Source organism: Atractosteus spatula, chromosome 10, assembly GCF_055471065.1.
Source record: "Atractosteus spatula isolate fAtrSpa1 chromosome 10, fAtrSpa1.hap1, whole genome shotgun sequence".
NCBI lineage: Eukaryota > Metazoa > Chordata > Actinopteri > Semionotiformes > Lepisosteidae > Atractosteus > Atractosteus spatula.
This window is the reverse complement of record NC_142715.1, coordinates 18,648,281-18,665,664: the sequence shown is the minus strand read 5'-3', so window position 1 is coordinate 18,665,664 and position 17,384 is coordinate 18,648,281. Positions and strand designations below refer to the sequence as shown.

The following is a 17,384-nucleotide window of genomic DNA, read 5'->3' as shown; positions in this document are numbered from 1 at the left end:
CGCTGTGCCTTCTCTCTTTGTCTCATTACTTGCCTGGAGGAAACCGGGTGGCTTTTGCTCTTGTCGCCCGACAGTGGCATTATGACTGTGGAACCGACTGTGCCTGCTTTTTCTGAGATGCTTCCCCTCTCATGGCAAGATCTCGACTTCTTTAACACCTCTGGATAAAGATCTTCTGTGGAGCAGGTTTCGGACCTCTGCGTACAGCACCCTTGATGTCATTTTATTTTTACAGCAGCCGCATCCGGAAAGTTGTGTCTTTTACGTTGTATTTGAACAACAAAACTACATACAATACAAACAAGAGCACATATAACGTATCAAGAAAATCGTCAGGGGCACATGCTATAATACAATTACACTTTATGAAAAACGATTACACAAGGTAAATAAAGATAAGGTCAGCACAGCTTGTTCTTACATTTAGAAAGAGTCTGTAAATACCCCTTTACGTCTATTTTGAATTGTTCAAACGTAGGACTCTTCCCAGACCATTTCACTTTATACCACATTCCTAAACGAGGATGCATCTCCTGTCTTCGAACTATTTTGGGAGGTATGGCTTATACAACACACCCACAGTATTCTAATCATGGACTGCAGATCTGTGTTATAGTTCAGTCGAATTCGAGGGATCCAGCAATTGTACTGGATTTGACTGGGATTCTGAAATGTCTCTTGCAAAGGTATTCGGGTTTGCTTGAACCTTTAAAAAAAAGTGATCTGAAACTACCCAGCTTACAATCTCTGAGGTAGCTGTCACTAAACCCGGACGTGATGTGGCACACATGTGCCATGTGCCTTTACTTTTGTAAAAAACTGGTATTGGGAAAATTAAAGTCCAAACCCAAAACAGTAACATACTTAAGAGTAAAGACCTCCTAATATCTAGCAAGCGCTCCTAGTTAGTAAAGTTGTTTGTGTCCCTGCCTGTCACGCGGGAAACTGGGGTTTGATTACCGATGGGGAGACAGCTAGTGTTTTTACTGTCAGATTCCAATCTTTAATGGTGTGCGTGAGAGTTTACGTAACTTTCCTTTTCTCACATTTTCTGACGACTATTCCGAAGGAGCGCCCTGTCAACACCTAATACTTTTAAAAAATCTGCCTGCATGTTTGATTATTTTTGTTTTATTTCGAAAAAGTTCAATATTGATCATAACTTAAGAAAATAATGATCAGAAACAAAAACAAAATGTTGAAGATGCGACTCGATCTTGAATCAGAGCTGGGTGACACGGGCTTCTGTTCTGATATGGTTGTACGAAAAACAGGAGGAATCTTTTCTCTCCTATGGAGCATGAGCTGAATCAGGAATGAGACATTTCGTGTGTTTGTGCATATGTCAATGCATGACCTACATCGTAAAACTAAAACTAAATTAAAAACTAACATTAAGTTTTCAGAGACATTCATTTATATACAAACAAGAGACAAACAAAGCAATAATTCTACATTAACTTGCCCTGCACTGATCAGACTAATTGAAATGGTCTGATTCAGAGCCTGTGCAGCTCGTGCTAATACAACATTTTCCTTTGATTTCCTTTGAGGGCGGAGTTGTCTTTAAAATCTGGATTAAATAAAAAGGAGTGACGTCAGTGTAAAACAGCTTTCCTTCTTGGGGAACAACGGTTGTGTTCCATATTTCTAATTATTTTGGTTTCAAGATAGCAATTTAGTATGAAACATAAAAGCCAGCTGGATAAAGCTGTTACACGTCATTTACAATGGTCTTTCAACTAAGAGCCCGTGCAGGGATCAAACCCCAACTGTTGGTACGAGTCGCGTAAGTCTCTGCAACATGCAGATGAGAAACTAACCTCTGCTTCTTCATTATGTACACAGTGAGCTATATTTGCGAGCCTACTGCCCCCTACGGGCTCTGTATTTGATTGCTGTACAAGACCGGCCGTGGAGAAATGAAGTGAAGAGGGTGTGTTCATTAAAAGGCTCATAGCGTCCCTGGGAGTGCTCAAACCACCACCCTTTTGGTTAACAACCGAGCCACAAAGACTCATGTACAGCTTAACACTCCTCGGTCTCAGTAAAAGTGATACACCCCGTAAAATTTCCAGAGATTCAATTGTTTTTAAAGGAAAATCACCAACATCTACTGTAGTTTTTCATTCTATACTGCGATTTCTGAATGGTACCCTGTGAAAATACGAGTTTTGATGAGAAGGGATGGACATTATGAATAAAGCTGTGGGTTCAGCAGCATCAAAACCTGATCAGTATCAGTTGACTCCGATATACTTTGAGAATTAACTTCGGGATTTAGAGTCAGACGTGTTACAGTTGCACCATGGGGTACTTACTTAAAGAAATGGAAAAACAATCAGTGTTCCTGGATCTGTTATCGAAAACAACACCTGCACAACAGCTGCGCAGGAAAAAATGTGGTCTGGGAAGAAGAGACTCTCTTCAGAAGAGCGGTGTCCTCACAGGAGGAAAAAAAATACTTTTTTTGTGAAGCTAATTTTTCTCCTTTGGGGAATTCGAATGCGCCGACAGCTATGACCTCGTGGCGCAACGGTTTCGTGTCTGATTCTAGCTCAGGAAGCTGTGTGTTCAAATCACGTCGGGGTCAGCTCATAGTTTTTCAGGTTCTGCTGGTCCTGAACACGGAATTCACACCATACAGTTGAGTTCTGTGTGTACACCACATAGATAATCTAAACAAAATAGAGCAGAAAAGGACACGCAGTGTGGAGCTCACACAGCGAATATCATTGAACTCAACAGAAAAGGCACAGTTCACATCTGTTAAACAGCACGTCTGACTTCAGAGACAGCTACATCAGAAAATGGAATCCTGGAAGTTTCAGATAACTTTTTTTATTACAGGTTCAAGCAAACCTGCTAGGGAGTTTCAGGACACTTTTGTTTTATTAAAAAGTGTCTGAAGCCTGAAGTAAATGTAATTTGAAAAAAAAAAACCGCTATTGGGCATTAGCTGGTGCTTTTTGTAACGATTTGCTATTTCGTGCTGGAAAAAAAAAGGAAACAGACCCAACGTTTGCTTTCAGGTGCAGTTCATTACATAATAGACATCTATTACTGCGGAGCCTGAATAAAGTTTACACGAGCCAGGTAGAAGTCGAACCTACAATCTTATGATCCGAAATCAGACGCATTATTTATTAAACCACTAGTACAGTATATCACATAACCTGAATTGCGCCATAGTGTGCTCAGCGCTGCTGCTAGTAATACACCGCCCCGTCTAAAATTTCAAAGTGAGAAACAGGTGTTTTCTACATTTTTATGAGTTTTAAAATATAATCTCTTTAAATCAGACAAAGGGTTTATGTATCGCACTGAAATTCCGATTGATTTAGAATTCAAAGAAAGACTATTTTCTTCCACAACGCCGAGAAATTATCAAATCTTTCACTCTACTTCACTCTTGTAGTAAAGCAGATCTCGACGGGTGAGCATTTGCTCTGGTAAGTTAATATCGTGTTAAATGATTTCTTCTCAACACATTTCCTGGTGCACGTTTTCTCTATGAAAAAAGGACATTTTTCCCTTGCACGATTTCTCGTTTTTTCTATCAAAGCGTACAGAAATAAAAAAGAAGAAGAAATAGTGTCGCAAAAGAACTCTGTCGCCCTTGGGAAATGTCAAACGCATTGGACATGAAAAATGCCAGATAAAAGCCAGTTCTCTTCGTTTCTCAGTGTCGGGGCTGCTATGTAAAAGAGGCAATTTGGTCTGAGAGCAGGCTCAGCGCTTACTGAATGCAGATGTCTCAGAGCGGTGTGTCCAAGTGGCTCTAAAAGGTGATGGTCATCCTGTCACCGTGCCATAGTTGGTTAAAGCGCCTGTTTATTAAACAAAAGAATCTAGATTCAAATCCTAGCCGTGTCTTTCTTCCTATCTTGTGGTACAGAACGTACCATTTCGGGCAATCACAAAGGGCTTGATTTCCTTAAATGCATGTGTTCAGTTCCTTTCTGGAAAACTTGTTTTTCAAGAAATTCACACAACTTGCGAAAAATGAAATTCTTGGTTATCAGTGCAGAAGAAATATTACCAGCTGGCAAAAAAAAAACGGTAAGAGATTTTTTTTTAACCGGAAACTTGTGATTCGAGAGAAGCCCCTACCGGTCAGTGTCTGTGGCGCAATTGGTTAGGGCGTTCGGCTGTTAACTGAAAGGTTGGTGGTTTAAGTCCACCCAGGGATGGATTTCTTTTGCGATGTAAGCATTGTCTTCGCAAAGGTCGATTGCATTTCTCAGCGAAACCTTAACCATTTTAATATTTACAGGAAATGCGAGTGTTTAACACGTGTCAGGATCACCGGGAAATGTCCAATAATGCGCAACATCGCAACTCCCCAGAAAACCATATTCACCCAAGAAAAATGATCGTCGAATCGTCATTTATACTCCCGTTGAATCCTCTGCTGAAATATTTTAAAAATACAACGCAGGTTTGTTTGAGAACCTGACAAGCATTGTTACCTTAGTACTGTGCAGTTTTGATATTTTGACATATGTATCTTATATTATCTAATTTTGTTGTAATTTTAAAATATGTTAGCTGAGGATGCAAAGGGGTGAAAGGGAAACGTCAGAGGGTATAGTAACAACAAGGTTAGGACTGGTGGAGGTGGTAGGGGTGTTGATGGTTTTTCTCTGTAGAGGATGATTGAGTTTTTTATCCTTCTCTGAAGTGAGAAACCGGAAGAGTTGGGGGTTGAGGGATCTGATGAGGTTAGTTATAAAAGGAAGTTGATGTGGAGCTGTTAGCCGTAAGAATTCCTTAACGTCTTTGATGTTGTCATCAAAGATAAACTGCAGTCAGCAAAGATAAAAAGAAAATTATCTTTGCTTACTGCCCTGTCTTTCTCACACCTGAAGAAGGCTCCACAGCCAAAACGTTGTGATTCTTTTCTTCTCTTTTCAGCATGGAATAACCCTTTACTTGTTCCTTTGCAGCCTACGCATGCAGGAACAGCTACCCACTTGATACTGTATATAACATTCCTATAATCACAACTATGAATGTCCACTGCAGGCATTTTTTCCATGATTAATTATTCTGACATTGAAGTGTATTTTATGTCATAATCACTGAAAAAATGTTTTGTACATTCAGGAAGTAAGACAATGACAAATCACTATGTATTGCAATTAGATTGACCTGATCTAGATATTCTATATACTTTAACATACCATGTTCAGAATGTCACAACGCAGAAATGCAACAGTGAAGTGTCGTAATTACAAATGTTCATGATGAGTGATTCTGTCTCTCTTACCTTAGTGTTGGAATTTTAAGATGTTTTGGTAATGTGGAAGGAGGGACATGCCATGTTTACAGGGTCATATTTTAAAAATGGTACAGTTAAATTTCCTGAAGTTCAGGATTTTGATAGTCTGTCTCTCAGACCTCAGTGTCAGAATTTTGAGCTGTTTTTATAACCTGGAGATAGTTTCATGCAATAAGCAGAAAGTGCCATCACCCTTTGCTCATTCTCGGTTACCCATATATTCTCATATGCCATGTTCTAAATGTCCCAAATTAAAACTGCTATGTTAAAAGTTCTTGCAAAATGCAAGATTTTAAGATTTTTAATGATTTTTAATGATCAGAAGGCAAGGTCGTGGTAAATATGCAGAAAGTGCCAGTGAATTCACGTTTTGCCTTTGTCTTATTTACTTGATTTTCATCAGCCCAAAATTAATGTACTCTCCAATCGCTGTTGCTTCTTCAAATCCTTTAACTGAACTTTGATATTGAGGGATTATATTGCACAAATTGTGGTTTTCTTTTTAAAGCAAATTTGAAAATCTGAGCCTCTATTACAGTTGTCTTGGATGTTTCGCAAGGTATAACAGACCCCTTGCACCCTCAGTTAAACTATTTAAAAATATAACAAACTTAATTGATATAGAACAGCATTTAAGGTTACATGTAAATTACAATTAAGGTAAATATACAAAGGTATTAAAATACAAATGTACAGTCCTGACATAATTATACTGTCCATCTGTCTTTTTTGCTTGTCAATTTCTCCAACAAATCTGTGTTGTAAATTTTAATATTCTAACAGCGAGAGAATGCACTAATAAGCAAGATTTGTATATCATCTTTTGCAGGCTGTATGAATTTCATGAAAAGCAAGTTGTTCCAGAAAGGAAATGAAAACTTGCATTAAACAAAATCAAGCTACACGTGATCATCCATAGTGATACATTCTATAAGACAAGACAGGAAGAAAGGAATTAATGTCTGGGAATTCTGAGGAATACTGGAACCAATGTCCAAGGATTCAGGATTAGCACATTTAAAAATGACTGTAGAGAGACATCTACAGGCGAAAGGCGACATAACATCACAGCAGCAGCATTTAAGGTGGATCGGAAAACGCGAATAAAAGGAAGCTGGCGAATAAGAAGCCAACTTCAGCCTATTTAATGCAATATCATTAGGTGAGGTGAAGTGGAAAAATATTTCTTGCTCTGAATCCTAACATTATTATAGGAGGTATTCTAGGACTTCTCACCTCAGATAAAACTGCCAATACATCAATAATTTCTACTCCATCAATAGCAGCAGTGTTATTGGTACTGAGTAATAAATGTCATCATACAAAAAGTCGAAAGTTTCAACTGCATTCAAGTTTCAACACCAGGCAGGAGGGTCAGGTCTGTCCAGCACCAGAGCAGAATTTGGTTTCTCCAGCAATGCTGGGCTACTGGGAGTGATGCTAGTACGACCTTAATCAGAGTCAATCGTTTCCTGTTGGCACTGCAGTACGAACACAGAAGAGCTCAGACTGGAGCTGCTGAATTCACAACTTCCTGGCGGGATTCCGAGGAATATTAGAGCCGATGTCTGGCAATTTGAAGGAATAAGGGAGCTGATGTCTGGGAATTCTGAGGAATACTGGAGCCAATGTCCAAGGATTCAGGGAAATACTGGAGCCAGTGTCCTTGAATGTGGAGGAATACTGGAGCCGCGGCTCACACACCTCTATCCATTCATTAACTTCCTATACTGCAAGTTCAGAGGCCAGTGACTCCTCTACCTGCACTCAGGCTACCAGACTCTCCTCTGGCCTTCCAGTCTTTACTTCTGTCTCCCCAGAATTAAAAGACCAGCTGTCCATTCTAGCTCCTGACAAATGTGCTTCATTTCAGTTTTTAGCTTTTATTATCCATTTTATTTTATTTTTTGCCTTTTCAAGCTACTATGCAACTGCCTAAAGTCACTCATTAAAAAACATATCTATCACTTCTAGCAGTTCTTGGTCATCTCCTTTGCATGTATAAGGTAAAAAACTACTGTTGCACTGAACTAAACTAAATTCCACCTCTATAATTACTCTTCACACAAAGACAGTGTAAACAAGAGAATCCCACTTCTAAAACAATTACAGAGAAGGGGTTAAGCTGATATAATTAAATGCACTTTGTTCCCTGGCAGAGCTGTGGGGAAGAGCTAAAATAAAGAAAATAGGGTTAAATGAATATTTACCAATAATGGAACAAGTAAAGGGTTTATTCCGTGCTAAAAAGAGAAGAAAGGAAACACAATGTTTCAGTTGTGGCACCTTCTTTGGGTTAACTTTAACTAACCATTTACTTTTAATTAACCCAAAGAAAGCTCCTTAGCCGAAACGCTGTGTTTATTTTCTCTCTTTTCTCCCCCCCGATATGCAGCCCACCACCAGCTGTTGAATCTCTCTCTCAATCCTCTCGGGAAGAGGCATCCAGATAGAGGGTACCACAGGGTGGACAGGCACAGCATTTTGACCAACAGGACCCTTCCCTTCGAGATCAGGGACCTGCGTCTCCACCTGCCAAGTCTGACTCTTATCTTAACGAGCTTCTCCTTCCACAGCAGAAGCCCAGTGGCCTACTCATCAGTAGCAATATAGACTCCGAGGACCTTCAGGTGACCCGTCTCCACCTTGAAGGGTAGCCAAGGAGCAGGGCAGTGTCTGCCTTCCCCACCAGAAAGACCTCGGGCTTCTCCAGGTTAACCCTGGTGCCAGAGGCAGCACAGTAGGCCTGAACCACCTCCAAGGTGGACTGGATCTCCGCCACCTCTGTCAACATCATTGTGGTGTCACTGGCATACTAATAGATCAGTGAGGTGGCAGCGCTCCAAGGCAAGGTGACCCCGCGCACCCCCTCCTTCCTGCGGATCGCCAGGCCCAAGGGCTCAGTCACCAAGGAGAAGAGCAGGGCAGACAGAGGGCAACCCTGCCACACTCACCTGGTCACGGGAAAGAAGATCATGAGGGAACCGTTCACCCTGACACACCTCAGTATCCCCCTGTACATGAGATTCATGTCCTCTCCCTTTCCCGTCATGTCCTCCATAGGAAGACAGATGAAGGGAAATCCATGTGCTAATTGACAACAAAAAAGTAGCTTCAAATTATTCACCAATCTGTTTTATGTCTGACCACATCTCTCCTTCCTCTTTTGCAGTGAGCACATTACTTTCAGTGTCTTCTCCTGTCTTTTCCTTGCTGTATTACTGTCCCCTTCCCTCATGTGGAGATGGATCCACAGCCGAAACCTTGCTTGTTTCACCCTGTTTGTGCAGCATCAGTCTGTGTGAGGAGAGGGACTCACGCTGCTCCGGTGGTGCAATAGGTCAGCATACTTATACAGCAGAGTCATGCTGAGATTGTGAGTTTTAGCAGCTCCTGGAGTATCATTACTTCTAGTTTTAGCGACTGAAACTAATTGTTAAGTTTAGGTCTGTTCGTGTTTCTCTGTCCATTTAGAAGAACTGTATTAACACAGGTAAATATGTTTCCACAAGCCAATACACTGCAGCTACATCTGATACTGTTGCTGTTGGTGTCAGCCTACTATACCATCTTCAATTGGCCCAAGATTTTTTCTGCCACTTGACAATTCTGCTTCTGTATTTTTGCCAGTCTTTTTTGCATTTTATATAAACAGCTAACATGCATATTCTTTGTTGTATATATATATGGTTCATTCACAGAAATAGGAGAGACTGCCTTCTTCTTATTATTATTATTGTTTTGTTTTTGTTTCTGAGAGATCTTGGTACAAAGTATATACAGTATAAAACAATTTTAAGTTGTACTTCAAGTCTATGGATCATAAAAATTTCACTTTTCCTTGCTGAAAGTCTAACGCACAAGAGAGAATGTGATAAACTTCCTGAATATTTGTCCCACAATAGACACTTTTTGGGGAAAAAAAAACTATTAATTTGATGTGTTATCATGTGAACTCTTGCTCTTATGATGGAAGAATATTGTATTTGGTATTGCATGTAATTAGATGGTAATTCTTTTATTTGCTCTGTCCTCTAGTTAAGATGTGTTATTTCAGGAAAATAAAGTATATGCTCAGTAGAGGGGGGATAATATTGTGTCTGTTAATCAAACATAATCAGCAATTATGGACAACCATTTTTTTGCCAAGGTTGTGAATATTGTAATGCCTCTGAAGTCACATTAAAACTTCCTGTAGAATTAAAAAAAACACAGAAATACAAGCGGGCATGATTTGTGTCCAGGATATTTTAATGCAACAAATCCGGCCCCGGAAAGTGCCCCTTCTCTCCTTTTGAGCCACTGCCCACCAAAAGGTCTCTGCACGGCTCTGTTTGGGAGATGTCAAGATGCTGAGCGTGTGCTGTGTTTCAGTGTCTGGTGAAGAGCACACGATGTTGTACACGGAAAGCACATTGAGCTCCTTGGACATGAAAATTGCCAGATGGTTAAAACTTCTCTCAGTAAACAGGAGATCCTGTGTCCAAAATCCCGAGGTGCCTTTCTTCCTGTCTTGTCATACAGAATGTATTGTAACACTACGGGGTTCATGTGGGCTCCCTCGCTGCCACCACATTAGGTCGGCCCCCAACCGTTGGGGACTCGAACCTGGGCCTCTGGCGTCACTCAACAGGGACCCAGCCTGTTGAGATAAAGAAAGATCTCCCTTTAGCCCAGCGGCTGCAGCCCCTGCTATCACAGGGAAGGGCGGAGTCGTTACCGCGCTGGTAAGCCGGCTCTTACACGCTTCCGGTGGCCGTAAGCGTTACACTCTCCCCTGCTTAACTCGCCGTCCTCGGCAAAGGGCTATCCCATCATACTGCTGACACCAATGTAACACTACGGGGTTCACGTGGGCGCCCTCGCCGCCGCCACATCAGGTCGGCCCCCCACTGTTGGGGACTCGAACCCGGGACTCTGGCGTCACTCAACAGGGACCCAGCCAGTTGAGCTAAAGAGAGATCTCCCTTCAGCCCAGTGGCTGCAGCCCCTGCTATCCACAGGGGAGGGCGTAGACATCACCAATCTGGTAAGCCGGCTTTCACACTCAATGGTGGCTGTTAGCGTTACAGTATAATTAAGGACAATCACATAGGGCTTGATTTAGTTTCATGCAAATATTTACTTCCTTTCTTGGGATAACTTGTTTTTCAACAACATTCATACAATTTGCGAAATATGAAATACAAATCTTGCTTATCGGTGCAGAAGAAATACTGCCAGCTGCCAAGAAAATGACGGATTTTTTTTTCTTTAACCAAAAACCTGCACAGGGAGATGTAGAACAGAAATCCGCTTGAGACGTTTTCGTTGGGGAGGAGGGTTGTGGAAGGGCAAAAAAATAAATCTGTTGCGTTTCACAAAATTCAGTTACGAACGGCGCAAGTCGCAGGTGATTCACCCCTCTTCACTAGGTGGCGATAGGAGGTGCAGTGAAGTTTATATCCGCTGCAGAGACTCCTCTTTCTCAGCTCCGCTTCTCGATTGTCTTGAAGTCGCCGCCACGTTAACGAATGACGTCATCATACTGCGCAACACTGCATATATTTCACCCACGTGTAGGTGATTGAATCATTTTCTTTAGGTAAAGAAAGAAGTTGTTTTTTTAATAACTTCAGTTTCTGAAAACGTAGCGTCTTGTCGGTTGTGTTTATGCTTGAACAGAGCACAGACCTGACAACAGAATCTGTGAAAAATAAAAATAAAGAAGCTGTTCTGTTTAAACATCGCAAGTCAGCCTTTGTTTCTGACCGACTCTGAAGAAGGATGGCGGAGTGCTTGTTAAATCTGCAAACCCAGCTTGACTCTTTCATGCAGGTGTTGCTCAAATCGATCGTGTATGAAGTGTCAGAAGTTTTCCGAAACAGGATGTCTGACTCTGAGGACGAGTTTCAAGACAAACTCTGCAGCGTCTCCCAAACTCTGGTGAGACGTGCTGTGTTTAAAATCACGCAGTGTGTGGAGGACAGTGTCGGGAGTGAAATGGCGCAGCTGAAGAAGGAAAACGAGAGCCTGAAGTGGAGATTGCAGCTGAGGGAGAAGGAGTCGGGAGCAGGAGGAGATAAGGAACAGACAGATCGTGTTGGACACACGCTTCCCTGTGAAGTCACTGCAGAAATAAAAGAAGAAATGGACACGGAACTGCAGCTCTCAGGTCAGTGTGGTGACTTGTATGAAGTCACTGTGTTTAAAACCAGTGTCTATAACTTTCTCACTGGTGAGATTTTTTTAAAAATAAACTTTATTTTAAAGAAAACATCTCGCAAGAGTAAACATTCTCGTTATCTAACAAACTATCAAAGTGTCATAAAAAAAAACTTTCCTCAGTGGTGAGAATATAGTGGCGAGATGCAGAGTGACGTGGGAAAGACTTGTGTGATGTAGCAACGGGATTCTTTACTGAAAACTGAACTGTTTTGTCCGGTTACGGTGCTGAAAATACCTCGTTCACATTCAACAATTGTTTCACTGAATCAATTTGTACTCCGACGTCATTAGGAAACAACATTTATAAATGAACAAGTAATAGGTTTATTCCATGCTGAAAAAAAGAAGAGAGAAAAAACACAACGTTTCGGCCGTGGAGCCGTGTTTTTCCTCTCCTTTTTTTCAGAATGGAATGAACCTATTACTTGTTCCTTTGCAGCCTACGCATGCTGACGCAGCTATCCACATGAACATTTATAAATATTGTATTTACGTTGTATTGGTCTAAATTTTTACTAAGTATACTAATGATTGTGTATATAAACATTATTTAATTGGTTTAAGTATTACTGTCTTCCAGGGTCTGTGTCTGTATTGAGTCCTTGAATATTAATCCAGTGTGTCTATATTAACCCCTCTCTTTCTCAATGCAGTGTTAGTGTACTGTAGTGTCCAGTCAGTCTGTGTTAACCCCTCTCTCAGTGCAGTGTTAATGTACTGTTATGTCCAGTCAGTGTGTCTGTATTAACCCCTCTCTCTGTGCAGTGTTTATGTGCTGTTATGTCCATTCAATGTTTCTGTATTAACCCCTCTCTCAGTGCAGTACTAATATCCTGCTGTCTGCAGACAGTGTGTCTGTATTAACCCCTCTTTCTCAGTACAGTGTTAATGCACTGTAGTGCCCAGTCAGTCACCGTGTCTGTATTAACCCCTTTCTCTGATTGCAGTGTTAATGTCCTGCAGTGTCCAGTCAGTGTCTGTATTAACCTGCCTCTCTCTGTGCAGTTTTAAAGTAATGTAATGTGCAGTCAGTGTGTCTATTAACCCCTTTCTCTTAATGCAGTGTTAATGTACTGTGTTGTGCAGTCAATGTGTCTGTATTAACCCCTCTCTCAGTGCAGTGGTAATATGCTCTTAGTTCCAGTTTGTCCATGTCTGTATTAACCCCTCTCTCTCTCAGTACAGTGTTAATGTGCTGTAGTGTCTAGTCCGTATGTATCTATTAACCCCTCTCTCAGTGCACTGTTAATTTACTGTTATGTCCAGTCAGTGTGTCTGTATTAATCCCTCTCAGTGCAGTGTTAATGTACTGGAGTGTCCAGTCAGTGTGTGTGTATTAAACCCTTTCTCTGATTGCAGTGTTAATGTACTGGAATGTCCAGTCAGTCAGTGTGTCTGCATTAACCCCTCTCTTTCTCAATGCAGTGTTAATCTACTGTACGGTCCAGTCAGCATGTCTGTATAAACCTCTGTTTCGGTGCAGTGTTAATGTCTTGTAGTGTCCAGTCGGTGTGTCTGTATTAACCCCTCTCTCTCTCAGTGCAGTGTCAATGTAAATGTAATGTAATAGTGATATTATTACAGTAGTCTTACTATTTACATGGTAGTTAGGTTTCTGACGAAGCTAAATCAGAACATGCCCTTATACCCACATATTCCGCTATGTTTAAACAATTCAAATTGCTTGTGAGTGTACTTGTATGCGTGTGTGTAGTTTAAAGCTTTTTAGATCACATGGCCTCAGCTATCACTACTATGCTAATGATACTCAAATATACATCCATATCAAACCTGACACTGATGTGGCTGTCTCTATTCTATTTATTTGTATCCCCGATATAAAAACTTGGATGACTCAAAATGTCCTTCATTTAACTGAGACAAGACTGAAGTCCTGCTTATTGGCACCACCCATCAACTTTGTACAACCAATGTGTAACTCCATCTGTAGATGGTCTTGTACTTGAGCTTCAGTCTAAATTGAAAAACTTGGGGATGATATTTGATGTTCGACCCACATGTGCAGCATGTTGTCAGAACATCTTTCATTCACCTCATAAATATTGCTCGACTATGCCCTGTGTTATCACTAACTATGGCTGAAAAGTGTTGTCTAATCTTGAATCAACTACTGTAATGCTCTACTCTCTGGGGTTTCTAAATCCACATTGAACAAACTCCAGTATGTCCAAAATTCAGCAGCCAGAACCCTGACCACGTCTAGTACAAGTGATCACATTACTCCTATCCTGGAGTCCTAGCACTGGCTTCCTGTCAAGTTTCATATCGACTTAAAAATCCTCCTGCTCACCTATAAGACTCTCCATGTCTTGGCTTGGCACCTTCATACTGGTCTGATATTATCACCCTACTCCCTACCTTGCAATCTTCGCTCTTCTAATTGTGTTCAACTATTTGTCCCCCAGTCTGTCTACACTCTATGGGTGACATGGCCTTCTCCTGTTTTGCCCCAAGCTCTGGAACTCTCTCCCCAAGGATATCAGAGAGTCAACGTCTCTAAACTCTAAATCCAGACTTAAAAACTTTTTCTTCAGAAGAGCCTTTATTTAACTGTTCTGTACCCCTCTGCTCCTACTGTACTTAGTACCACTGTCTACTGTCTCCTCTAACTGCGTATTCTCATTGTGTTAATTTTGTTTTTTTTTTGTTGTTGGCATTCTGTAAAATGATTTGAGAAGCCACCTCTAAAGGTATAAAACTATTACATAGTTTATCCTTATAAAGGTCGTGTCTTCTTGGCCTGTGTTTACAGGCTCAGAGGCCAGTGTTCTCTCCGACGCTGGGGAAAGGGCTCTTCTTGAACAGCAGCACAGTGAGGAGGAGTGGGGCTCCAGTCTGATGCAGGAGACAGAGCTCACTTCCGCAGAAGGGAAAGAGGCACTTAGTGAGCAGCACATAGACAGCAGACAGAGTGTCAGGGATCTGGACTCTGTGGCCATGATGAAGACAGAGCCTGAGAGTGAGACACCTGGGCTCTTAGTATGTGATGATTTTACAGAGATGATGAATACTCTGGACACAATCAATATTACACAAGGTTGTAATGAACTGGGCTGTGTCTCTGTACAAGAGCACAGTGAAGAACTGGATGTTTTAAATCTTACAGAGCAGGATATGGATCCCAAGTTGATTGACCCTGCAGAGCAGCAGACTGATGTACCTGGTGAAGAGAACATTACTGATGTACAGCACACAGAGGAGAGTCAGTACAGGGAGGAGCAACAGCAGCTCCTACAGGGCTTGATAATAATTAGGCCTTGTTCTGTTCAAGTGGAGAGACTGTCACTGCAGAGTCTCAAACAATCATATGATCCCTTAGTATCTGATGATTTTACACACAGGTTTAATAATCTGGTTACTGAGAAAATTGTTGAACTGGAGAGTATGACTGTTCTTGGCCAAAGAGAGGAACAGCTGAATGAACTGGATGGTTTAAGACTCAGAGAGCTGGAGAACGAGCCCCAGATGATTCACACTGCTGAGCAGCACACTGAAGATCACGGTGGAGAAAACACAGCTCTGTTTCAGCACACGGAGCAAGACCATTCCATGGAGCATTTGCAGAATAAGAGACCCCAGCACAATCGGAGAATGTGGAAGAATAACTCAAGGCCTTGCTCAGATGGAGTGGACAAACTACCATTATGGCACGGGGAGAAGCAGCGTTTCTGTCAGTCTAGCATTTCACAACCCTACCAGCACCTTCACACAGGAGAGAGACCTTTCAGCTGTTGTCATTGTGGGAAGAGTTTTAGTCAATCAAGTAACTTTAAAACCCACCAGCGCATTCACACAGGAGAGAGACCGTTCAGCTGCAGTCAGTGTGGGAAGAGTTTTAGTCAGTCAAGTAGCTTAATAGCCCACCAGCACATTCATACAGGAGAGAGACCATTCAGCTGCAGTCAGTGTGGGAAGAGTTTTAGTCTAAAAAGCTACTTAAAATCACACCAGCGTAGTCACACAGGAGAGAGACCATTCAGCTGCAGTCAGTGTGGCAAGAGTTTTAGTTGGTCAGGTGGCTTAAAAAGGCACAAGCGCAGTCACACAGGAGAGAGAGTGTTCAGCTGCAGTCAGTGTGGCAAGAGTTTTAGTCGGTCAGGTGGCTTAAAAACCCACCAGCGCATTCACACAGGAGAGAGACCTTTCAGCTGCAGTCGGTGTGGGAAGAGTTTTAGTCTAAAAAGCTACTTAAAATCACACCAGCGTAGTCACACAGGAGAGAGACCATTCAGCTGCAGTCAGTGTGGCAAGAGTTTTAGTTGGTCAGGTGGCTTAAAAAGGCACATGCGCAGTCACACAGGAGAGAGACCGTTCAGCTGTAGTCAGTGTGGCAAGAGTTTTAGTCGGTCAGGTGGCTTAAAAACCCACCAGCGCATTCACACAGGAGAGAGACCGTTCAGCTGCAGTCAGTGTGGCAAGAGTTTTAGTTGGTCAAGAAGCTTAATAGCCCACCAGCGCATTCACACAGTAGAGAGACCATTGTAGCAGCAAGGTTTATTAAAATACAGGAATTAAGTTTGCTGCTCCCTTGCCAGTCTCTCTCTCCCTCATCTCAAGTGGTGCTTGATACAGAGAGGTCATTCCATTTGGTTCACATTTAAGGTGTTTTTTCTAGCTGATAGAGTGTCCTGATAAGGAACAACTCCCAAAGCTGAGACACATCAACCACCCTAACAAATGGTCATCTCTGATGCCTCACTGTCTGGGAGATTCCAAGGGAGAGTCTCATCCCAAGTGGTTTACAACCCCAAGGTCAGAGTGCATGGTTACTCATCCTCACATGGGGAACCAATAAATGTAGGCATCCTCTCACGAGGCACCAAAAAATGTAGGGGTTTGTGCATTTACTGGGACAATTGTTAATCGTTCCAGTTAGTCACAAAATGATTCTTGAATGTCCATGGATCTTCCAACCAATGAGCGACCGTAGTTCCTCCAGGTACAACTCCAGCTCCTCTTGGACATCCTCAGACTCAGCTCAGACAGTCACGTAACGGCCAGTGTGTCCCAGTGCCAGGACTTTTCCTTGTTCGAAGAGTTGAGAACGGAGGTTGCCAGCATGTAACCAAAGGATCCACCCGAGGTTAGCCCAGCAGCAAGCCTCGTGAACCCACCGCAAACGCTCACCTGATCGAGTGAACTATGGTCAGAGCTGTGGACAGCTGAATATCAGTACTCAGGACTCGCGCTACATCGGGAACGAACCGGTCTTCTTCCTGTCAAAAGAGTGTGACTTGCTCGGATCTGCAGTCACTTTTCTGTGTGCAAACTCTGCTAGTTTCAACCAACACTAACTAGCCGGTCTTCAGAGAGCATCAGCAGCGCACCGCAGCAGAAATCTCTCCCTCCTTCTCCTTCTCTCACGTCGAACCAACACTACCTGGCACCGGGCCAGAGAGCGCCGATTGGACACGGCAACAGCCAGCCACTGCTTCTTTGCGTCTGCAGGAGATCTGAATCCCCACAGAGCGGGCGAGTATTCAATGTTCTGCATTACAGCTCGAGAATTCAATTGTTACCTCAACCAGAGTTGATATCAATTTAATTCATATGAGTCATGTACTTGCTTTTGAGTATCTAATGTACAAGTTGTAACAAAGTTCATTTACAAAATGGTCTAAATGAATGATATACGGAATGTATGTCCCTCTTGGTTTGTAACTCTTCGTGATGGAATGTATACCTTTTGTATTCTGCTAACCCTCACTATAAGATCTGTTATGTTTAAATGCTCATTTTATGCATTAATAAATGTATTAGTATCCGAGTGTGTGTGTTGCTGAGTTATCCCGCAAGGTCGGTTTTCTAATAGCCATCAAAGCCATTTTCTGACTTAATGCTACAATTAATAATTGTCCCTGTAAATGCACAA

The 17,384-nt window shown here is 42.0% G+C and overlaps 1 protein-coding gene across 1 annotated transcript; it reads left to right on the top strand.

The window, feature by feature from the left end:
• Positions 1-11,050: 11,050 nt before the first annotated feature.
• LOC148825626 (uncharacterized) lies at positions 11,051-15,997 on the top strand. The gene is made up of 2 exons (XM_088926332.1): positions 11,051-11,438; positions 14,265-15,997. Exons 1-2 carry the CDS (start codon positions 11,051-11,053, stop codon positions 15,995-15,997), a joined length of 2,121 nt encoding a protein of 706 aa, XP_088782458.1.
• Positions 15,998-17,384: the final 1,387 nt, after the last annotated feature.

Coding starts and splice junctions, on each gene's coding strand:
- LOC148825626 (XM_088926332.1), top strand. CDS start 11,051: ATGGCGGAGTGCTTGTTAAATCTGCAAACCCAGCTTGACTCTTTCATG. Junction 11,439..14,264: donor CACGGAACTGCAGCTCTCAG/GTCAGTGTGGTG, acceptor CTGTGTTTACAG/GCTCAGAGGCCAGTGTTCTC.